This window comes from Mus caroli, chromosome 13 (genome assembly GCF_900094665.2).
Source record: "Mus caroli chromosome 13, CAROLI_EIJ_v1.1, whole genome shotgun sequence".
In the NCBI taxonomy this organism is placed as follows: Eukaryota; Metazoa; Chordata; class Mammalia; order Rodentia; family Muridae; genus Mus; species Mus caroli.
Genome location: NC_034582.1, coordinates 32,107,556 through 32,117,363, shown reverse-complemented (window position 1 = coordinate 32,117,363; position 9,808 = coordinate 32,107,556). Strand labels below are relative to the sequence as shown.

The 9,808-nt window shown below is 48.6% G+C and overlaps 1 protein-coding gene across 1 annotated transcript; it reads left to right on the top strand.

Annotated features, from left to right (window-relative positions):
* The first annotated feature begins 269 nt into the window (after positions 1-269).
* On the top strand, positions 270-9,094 carry Nrn1 (neuritin 1). Its single transcript, XM_021180552.2, has 3 exons — positions 270-512; positions 4,477-4,621; positions 7,850-9,094. The coding sequence occupies exons 1-3, from the start codon at positions 458-460 to the stop codon at positions 8,076-8,078; spliced, it is 429 nt and encodes a 142-aa protein (XP_021036211.1). The 5' UTR covers positions 270-457; the 3' UTR covers positions 8,079-9,094.
* Positions 9,095-9,808: the final 714 nt, after the last annotated feature.

The window sequence follows — 9,808 nt, the reverse complement described above, 5'->3', positions numbered from 1 at the left end:
GGCCACCGGGATGAGAATCAGTCACTCCAGAGAGGCGAGATTTCGTTGAGATCGCACATTAATTGGAGATATCTGATTATTCCAGAGTCTTATGACTATAAATGGTGATTCTCTACCAAGGTGTCTATATTATAAAAAAAAAAAAAAAAAAAAATCAATCCGTGTCATCCCCCACGTCAGGCCTGCTCGTGGGCGTGAGGCTGTACTTCCTCCGCCCCCTCCTAATGGAGTGAACCATTCCCAGCTCTCCCCCCCCCCCCTCAGCCTCTCACTCTCTCGCTCTCTTTCTGTCTCTTCCTCGCTCCCTCTCTTTCTCTCCTCCCTCTGCCTTCCCAGTGCATAAAGTCTCTGTCGCTCCCGGAACTTGTTGGCAATGCCTATTTTTCAGCTTTCCCCCGCGTTCTCTAAACTAACTATTTAAAGGTCTGCGGTCGCAAATGGTTTGACTAAACGTAGGATGGGACTTAAGTTGAACGGCAGATATATTTCACTGATCCTCGCGGTGCAAATAGGTAAGTGGCCGCCCGGTACGGCTTGGTAGGCGACCGGAGATTGCCTGCCCCAGAGGCGTAAGGGGACTTGCTGGCCGGGGTCTGCCTCTGGTTGCAGAAAACCCTGCAGACACCCTGGATGGGGCATTAGCTCTTGGGGACTCTGGAAGGAGTCCTGGTTTGGTTTTCCCAAAGAAAGCGATTTCTTTTGCAGGGAAGTGTGTGTGTGTGTGACCGGCTGTTTTCCAAGGGGGGGTTCCCCCTTTTCTCCAAAGCGCACATCCATTTTTTTCTCCCTCTTTGGGGTTAAAACAGGATCTGAGCGCTCGTAGCATTTGTCCCCTGTTATACTGCAAGATACTATCTTGAGGGGTCGAAAGGTAAAGGGAGGAATAAGATGCCTAGGTAGCTAGGGCTGAAAAGTTTATATGCAGAAAGCAAAGATATTCTAAGGCTGCCCTCAAACTGCAGCATTTAGAACTTTGTCCTTCCTCCGCCCCTCCCCCTATATCCTAGCTGCAGCGTTTGCTCCAGGCACCGCAGACTACTCCGAGAAGGATAAATCAACCAAATATTCACTGATATACTTTTTCAGGGTCATGTGTGTCTGTGATTTTTGGCAGATTAGCATCTCTATTATTTCTATACAGGAAAGTGGGTTAACGTGTTCGCATTTTGTCTTTTCGTGGGTTTGTAATTTTTGTTTGCGGCGGTTTATTGGATGGATTGATTTAGCCCCCCATTTCATGTTAAGGAATGTCGAGTTTCAGCTACACTGTTGGGAAGCTTTTTTAAAGTTTATATTTTTCCGTCCAAAATGCAAATGTTTTAAGTACTAGTGAATCCGCTTATGTGATACTAGATGGAAACATTAATTAATATAACTGAAAAGAGAAATTAAAGCAGCTTATTAATAGAATGGACAAAAGGAAAAAAATAGAAAGTCTCCAGTGGTTATTCTGCAGATGGAGAAAACTGTTCGTGCCAGGCTGGAGCGTTCTTTACAGACAAATCCTTGCAGCATTTCAGGGGTGCGTCAGGGAATTTGTGTGGGACAAGAGAAGAAATACTTAACATTTTTTCTTCATAAGAAATATAGAGAAATTGGGGCTTTCGGGGCATTAAAACTGATTCTTTCTATGGGGTCCATATGCATTTGCCATATTCTTGAGAATTTGTTTGGGGGATTTTTTGGTTGTTTATTTGTTTATTGTTTTTGCAGAAACTGGGATTTTTGCAAAGCAAGGAGCATGCCCCGGGATGTTGCCTTTTCCTTTAATTTTAGGAGATGACTTAATGCTTTGCATCTGGTGGTTTTGTGCCTTTGACATTAGTTCAAAGAGCTGCAACCATCGTAGGACGTGGATCCCAAGGGCAGCAAATGCTGTAAGTGTTAGAAATAAGTGAGTGTGGCATTTTGCAGTTAGACAACTAATGTTCATAGATTAAGAAACAGCTAATGTTTTAAGATAGGGACTTCACCTGGAGGATGTTTGGGGACTCTGTTTTCCTAGTAGATGAGAATAGAAATAATGAAACAGTAATTTCGGGAGAGATGCATTTGATGAACCTCAGCCTGAAGATGACCAAAATTTTCATAGTGGAATTAAAATGTATGTTCCTAAATATCTGCCTTTCTCCCCCGCCCCCCATTGGAGCCTCAGTCTTTATTAATTCATGGATAGAAGCTGTCCCAAATTACTGACATTTGGCAAGAAACATGGGGGTTGGGGAGGGGCGGGGAAGTAGAGGATGGAGAACGAATGAGGAAGTTTGGGATGAATGAGAGAGGTCCAAGAAATGAATGAGAACATAGAAACCGCACTGGATGGGGATGCAGAGGAGACAGGCCGGCTGCCTGCCTCGGGGTTACAGAAACCGGGTTCGGGAAGGACTGGGAACTCGACCGAAGTGCGCAGAGGCTGGTGCCTGCACCCTCTGTCCCGCGCACTGCTTCCGGCTTTCCAGTGCAAGAGCTCTAGAAGCCACAATTTCGAGACACAGAACTGTTCCCGAATTCGTATTTCACACACGCTCACACACATGCGCCCTGCGGGGTCTGCTCCAGCAACGCCTGGAAATAAATAAATAAATAAAGTGACAGGAAAGCTTCCCGCCTCCAGAAAGCCCCAAGCCCTCTTTTAAAATCAAACGCTGATTTTGGGGGAAGGGGGAGGAGCAATGAGTGAGGAAGGGCCTGCGGCCAGAGAGGCTAGGTTGCATTTTGTTTTTTTCTCGCAAAGGCATGTTTGTAACATACATTATAGAGGAAGCTTAATGCGATTTCTTTCATCGTGGCCGAGCTACAGTAGAACAACGATTTATGTATCCATAAGACACGGTGTCAGTGTTTAAATTTTGCTTTTATTATAGTGCCAAGGGTTTTTTTTTTTTCTTCTTCTTTTTTAAATCGGCGTGAAGGAGAGTCTAGGTCTATGGAAGATTGTGTGTTTGCCCCAGCTAAGGTGGAAGTTAACCTCGCTCCCTTCCGCAGAGCTTCCCGTTCCGGATTAGAAAGCACTAGTCCCGCCTAGCTCTTCCTGCTGCAATCTGCCAAGCGCAGCTCTCGGCTGTCTGCGGCTGACTGGGTCACCTTCCCGCGAGTCTGCAGTAGCTTGATGTTCAGGGACAGGTAGACTGAGACTGAGGGTGCTAGGTGATCTATCCTTCCAGGAGTTTTCATACCGGGATGGAGGCAGAAGAGGCCAGTGCTCAGACCCCCTAGAGCCCATGGTCCACTTCCATTTTGGAATTCACCTTCTCCCCTTCCCCACCCTTACAGCGGTGATTTGCGCCTCTCTCTAGCCCTTCGGGTACCCTGGGTGTTTGTTAGCCACCAGATGGGAAGAAATGGAGTTTAAGTTGCGCTGGCCTTCCCGGAACCTAGCAGCTCTTAAATTCACCGCCTCCAAGTTTGGTTGGTTTGAGTATGGGAACTAGGACCTCAGTATGGCCTGAAATTTTTTCTTCTCTCCCCCACCGCCTCTGCCACAGATTGTACCGTCTCCAACTCCCACCCCATCCCCATCCGAGCCAAAGTTCTAGGCCGCAGCTTGCTGGGCCCCTAGCAGCCTGGCTGCAGCCTTGAGAAGAAAGGTCTGATCTAGCTGTTTCCAGAGATATAAAGGGGGTGTGCAAAGGTGAGAGATGCAGAGAAGTGAAGAGAAAACAGGGCGCGCGCGCACGCGCGGGAACACACACACAGACACACAGCTACTGAGACCAATCCTCATCCCAACTTGGTCTCTGGACATTTATTGCACCTTCTTTAGAGGTGGAGAGGAAGTATTCACCTAAGAGTTTCACAAACAAGAGACTCTGAGCTGGGCAATCAGAATAAAAATACATAATAATAATAATAATAATAATAATAATAATAATAATAATAATATCCTGTTCCCTTGGCCGTTGTGGTCTTCCAAAGACCATTCATCATTCATTCAGCAATTATTTGTTGAGCTCCTGGCAAAGATCCGGGTACCCGATGGCTATTCTGGGGGTGTGGGGGTGTGGCGCTTAGTTCAGCTGCGTAACCCCAGCCTCCCCACCTTTCCCCAGTCCGTTTTCGTCCCCAGCACACTGTTTCTCAGACCCCCTCTGCCACCACAAAAATGGAAGATTGCACCGCGAGACGTGACAGGGTTTTTGCTGGAGGAAGTGTTGAGAGACAAGGAGGGAGTGAGGAAAAAAAGAGTAATAAAGGAGATGAGGGAGGTGAGAAGAGGGGGCGAGGAAAACAGAAAAAGAAATAGAGAGCAGTTGGGAGCGGGCTGGAGAAAAATAAATGGACTCACCTCCCTGCTATCCCTCTTCACCCACCCACGCTCTCTCGGATCCCTCCATCTGCACCAGAGGTGGACCGAATGCAAATAGGTCATTCCTGGGCCACAGTGCTGGATCAGAAAAGAGACCACGCCAAGGAGCCTTAGGGTCAGCAGTGGGGCTGAGTGGCGGTGAGGCTTACTGGTGTCCCTCCTCCCTACAGCTTACCTGGTGCAGGCCGTGAGAGCAGCGGGCAAGTGCGATGCAGTCTTTAAGGGCTTTTCAGACTGTTTGCTCAAGCTGGGCGACAGCATGGCCAACTACCCGCAGGGCCTGGACGACAAGACGAACATCAAGACCGTGTGCACGTAAGTGTCCTCTCTGACCCTGGGTATCTCTTCTGTTGGCTCTGCTGAGGTCAGAGTACATGCCACTCACTCCCCACCCTCATCTTCTGTCCTCGTCCTCCACCCGACCTCCACCTCCTCCCCTCTCAACCCCCAGCCCCGTTTGCTCAATATTCTGCTGGTTGGCATCTGTGCTTTTCTGCCTACTGGCCAAGGCTGCCCTCAGGCTCAGTTCCCTGGTTTAGAGTCTGCACCATCTAAGGGGATTCGGTGGCCTGAGGAAGGCTAAGAAAGAGAATCTTCCACCTTAAGCTTTCCACCCTTACAGGCCTGCACCGGGACAGGCTTGGACCCAGGGCAAGTGGCAGTTTAGCAGTTTCTTGCTCCACAAAAATCTTTCCTTTGAGATAATCTCCAATCTTTCTTCTTGTGAGTGGACAGCCTTCCTAGTACTCTTGAACAGTTGATTCTGGTTTAAGGAGAGTTGGGGTGATGCTACATTTAGTTAAAGGCAAAGCCCCTCCAAAACATACCAAAATAGAGGCCACATTCAGGAGGGGAGTGAGGGTCACCCTGTTTCTTAGAGAAAGTCTGAAACCATTTGTGTGTCAGTGATTTGGGGGCTTGGAAGGCATTGCCAAGGCTTTGCTAGCCCATTCTCAGGTTTTGAGTAGCCAACCTCCTTGCTCCCGTCCCCCCTCCCCTTCCCATATCTACTATCTCAACAGACAGGGGAAGCTACAGATCCCAGAGAGAAGAGGCCTTCATTGTCAGACTGGGTAATGTTTACTCAGTAGTGGACTAGAAGGCCCACAGCTGGCAGTAGGTGAGGTGACAAGGAAAGCCCCCACTGCAATGGACCTCCGCATCCTAGCTGCTGCAGGCCTTAGAAATGTTCCCTTCTCCTGCAATGTACATTTTGTTTTCCTTTTGGGGAAAAACAAAAAACAAAACCAACCAAACAAACAAACAAACAAAAAAACCAGCTGTATTCAACCATTGCCACCAAATGCCCTTGCAGTAAAGCCAAAGCAGGAAGGATTCTTTGTTCCCAGAGGTTGAAGTGCCCATTTTCCATGCCATGCTTTGTGCATGTGTGGCTCCTCTCTTCTTAAATAAGAAAGAGGGATATTCATTTAAGTTATGATCAGATGGGAGGGTGTACATCTTGCTATAAACTTTCCTAAACACTTTAGCACCTACTAGAAACTCCAGGAAGTAAGTGGCTGGTACAGTGCTATAATAAAACAGTGGTATATTCCTCGCAGTTTTTAATATATATATTTTAGCAAGACTAGGGTCCTGGAAAGCATAAGAAAGAGAAGGTAAGGTAGGGTCCCTGAGGTTGCAGGCAGCGGGATGCAGACCCCTCTAAATTAAAAGTGCTCAGCAAGTGGGTGAAGTCCACCTTTCCAAGCCCAGGGTGGATTTTCAACTTTCAGACCCCCATTTCAGAAGTGCTCTATTCCTATCTGGGATACCTAAAGAAAGGAACAGTTTGTGTGTCCTTGGCTTCCCTTTGGAGTTCTGCGGAGGAGTTGTCCCTCGGGCCTTGCAGGGTCTGTATATGTTGGTATTTGTTATAAAGTATGGAAACGGAAAGTCACTGTGCCCAGGTCCCTGAGCCCTAATAACTCAGAGAATGGGGAAAGTCAACTAGAAGACAGCCCGGGTTCCAGGAACTACAACTAGGGTTTAAAACTCCGCAATGGGACAGAAGCCAAGTTAGAAGTGGAAGCAAAGGCTAAGCTTGCCTTCAACAAGCTTACAGTCCCGCGGTGAACAAAAAAGGAAAGAGCTGAGAAAACAAAAACAAAAACAAAAACAAGCAAACAATAAAACCATCCACACTGCTAAGAGTGGCTGCTGACCCTAATCTCAGGGTCCGGGCGAAGTGGGAACCAGACCTGAGATACCAGACGCGCTGATCGACCCAGCTCCGAAAGGAGACAGCGCCTTAGGAATCGATCACGCCGTGGGATTATATTTAGTTTCGGGAATCTATTTTAGGTTTCCAGAAGAAAGGCGGGACAATGAGAGAGAGAGAGAGAGAGAGAGAGAGAGAGAGAGAGAGAGAGAGAGAGAGAGAGAGAGAGAGAGAGAGAGAGAGAGNGAGAAAAGGTTGGATGAAGGTGTGGGGGCGGGGTTGAATCTGAGCCAGGGGTTGTGCGTGTGTGTAGCCGGGAAGGTGGTCGGGGGGTTGGGGGCGGGGGGGGGGGCTGAGTTATTTGAGATGGTTCGGGAACTGACCAGAGGTAGGGGGATCGCAAGCCCTGCCCCAGGGGGAACTGCATAGGTGGCCAACTTGCCCACTCTAGAGAAATGGGTGCTACGACCTGGAGGAGGTAGGAGGGAAGCTCCTGGGTTTCAAACCTATGTAGAAGGCTAGAGAGGAAGTTACAGGGAGCACCCAGCTCTCAGACCAGGAGTATGGGGGGTTTCAAGAGCTGGAGGAAGCTCAAGAGCCCGCTTAGGTGCCCAGGCACTTAACACTCACCGACCCGGGAACGGAGAGGAGAGGCGAGGAGACGGGGGCTCCCGACACCTTTGGAGCGCTGGGACGGTTGAAAGGCGGGATGGCCTCGGACGACCCGAAGCAAGTGGGGGAAACACGGAAAGGAAGAGGGGGAAACGGGGGGGGTAGGGGAAAAGAAAAGGGGTGAGGGTGAAGAGAAACTGGAAACAAAAGGAAGGTGTGGGGGCTGGGTGGAGGGAGAGAAGCAGAGCGAAGGCGAGAGGACCGCGGCGCGGAGAGGAGGGAAACAGAAGGGGCGAGGGGGAGGAGAATGTGAGAAGCCAGGGAGGGGGAGGGCCTGGCTCAGAGCAAGTCGCCCATCTTGCTAGCTAAGAGGCATTAATGGGCCTCAGCTTGCAAGGCTTAGTGCTGTTTTCTTAGCTTTCCCGGAGGAGGGTGAGCAATCTGTTGGCGCAGGCCACAGTGCCAGCGCCACACAGCGGGTGCGACCCCGCTCCTGGCTGTCAGGTCCTCTCTTGGCACCGGGCTAGGAAAAATCTGAAGGGAGAAAGAGAGGCTCACACACCCTGGGACCAGGTTTCTGGGATGACCCAAAGATCAGACAGGACATTATTTAGTTCAGAACAGGTCTCTGGGACCCAGGGGGGGGGGGGGAGAGTAGGGAGAAGATGCTCGGAAGGTTAGAAAGGACGCAGTCACCCGGGACTCAGACCTAGGGTCCTCCCGCACCCAAAGTGATGCTACTCCTTCTGTTTTGTTCTGTTCCTCGCTAGATACTGGGAGGATTTCCACAGCTGCACGGTCACAGCTCTTACGGATTGCCAGGAAGGGGCGAAAGATATGTGGGATAAACTGAGAAAAGAATCGAAAAACCTCAACATCCAAGGCAGCTTATTCGAACTCTGCGGCAGCAGCAACGGGGCGGCGGGGTCCCTGCTCCCGGCGCTTTCCGTGCTCCTGGTGTCTCTCTCGGCAGCTTTAGCGACCTGGTTTTCCTTCTGAGTGCGGGACCGGGTCCCCCCCTACTCCGCTCACTCACCCACACTCACACCATGCTCCCGGAAATCGAGAGGAAGAGCCATTCGTTCTCTGAGGACGTTGTGATTCTCTGTGATGTTGAAAACACTCATATGGGATTGTGGGAAATCCTGTTTCTCTCTTCTTCTTCTTCTTCTTCTTCTTTTTTTTCTTCTTCTTTTTAATTGTGTTTGATTCCTTGTGTTTTATTTGCCAAATGTTACCGATCAGTGAGCGAGCGAGCACAGCCAAAATCGGACCTCACCTTTAGTCCGTCTTCACACAAAAATAAGAAAACGGCAAACTCATCCCCATTTTTAAATTTTTATTTTATTTTATTTTATTTTATTTTATTTTGGCAAAAGAATCTCAGGAATGGCCCTGCGCCACCTACTATATTAATCATGTTGATAACATGAAGAATGATGGGCTCCTCCTAATGGGAAAGCGAGAGGGAAAAGGAGAAGGCCAGGGGAATGACTTCAAGAGTGGTGTCCACGTGGGAATCAGCCGGTGAATAATCACGCTCACGTCTTTCTTCCACAGTACCTTGTTTTGATCATTTCCACTGCACATTTCTCCTCCAGAAAAGTGAAAACACAAGAGTGTGGGCTTAGCATTTTTTTAAGGATAAGAGAGAGAAAGAGGTTGGGTATAGTGGGACAGGTTGTCATAAGAGATGCTGCTATGGTCATGAGGGGCTGGTTTCACCTGCTATTGTCGATGCCCCTCGTTCAGGTCCACTGCCTTTATTTTCCTTCCTCTCTTGTTTTAGCTGTTACACATACAGTAATACCTGAATATCCAACGGTATAGATCACAAGGGGGTAATCAATGTTAAATCTAAAATAGAATTTAAAAAAAAAGATTTTGACATAAAAGAGCCTTGATTTTAAAAAAAAGAGAGAGAGATGTAATTTAAAAAGTTTATTATAAATTAAATTCAGCAAAAATTTGCTACAAAGTATAGAGAAGTATAAAATAAAAATTATTGTTTGAAATGAGGTGTCATTTTGTTTCCTCCGCCGAGGTTCCAGAATTCTTGGGGAACACACGGTGACAGGTGATAAATTCACCTGCTCACCAAACTGTCTGGATGACCCCGCTGACTTCATAGGAACCTTAATTAGTTAGGACACTTGGCCATGTCTCCTACGTTCAGCTTATACTAGGAGGGGGCATCGTTTTCAAATTAAGAGCAAGGCCTTTACTACATGCACTGGACGACCGGTCTTGTACACACAGATACATCGCCAGTGGTCAGCCGGCTGCTCGGGCCCCAGGTGGGCCTGAGCCCTAACCACGGTTCCTTGGGCTGGGCCCTAACAGTCACACGCAGCTTCCTCTGTGGTGACTAGAGGCAGCCTGCAAAGGAACCGCCATTAAGGGCTCCTCAGAGGGGCAGAGAGGCGAGGATCGGGCGAATCCTTTCATAATTAATAAGACAGCACAACTGAAATGGCGAGGAGACGGGGCCTATTGATCTGCCATTCGATCTGCCCCCATCTTTCCTATTTATAGGCTCCTCATGGTCTCACAAATAAGTAAATAGCCGCAGCCCAGATCCAGGTCCTGGGTCTGCAGTCATGGTGTAGGCTGTGGGGAACGGAGAACTACACATAAGCTCTTGGATTCATTGAAATCAAAATCTGATTTCACTGAAGGTAGGGTTGGGAGGGAGTTTGTGGGTGTTCCCCAGGGTACACGGAGGGGTG

Excerpts from the sequence above, each read along its gene's own strand:
- Nrn1 (XM_021180552.2), top strand. The coding sequence starts at position 458 with ATGGGACTTAAGTTGAACGGCAGATATATTTCACTGATCCTCGCGGTG. Across the intron at positions 513-4,476 it reads GATCCTCGCGGTGCAAATAG|CTTACCTGGTGCAGGCCGTG; the intron begins GTAAGTGGCCGC and ends TCCTCCCTACAG. Across the intron at positions 4,622-7,849 it reads AACATCAAGACCGTGTGCAC|ATACTGGGAGGATTTCCACA; the intron begins GTAAGTGTCCTC and ends GTTCCTCGCTAG.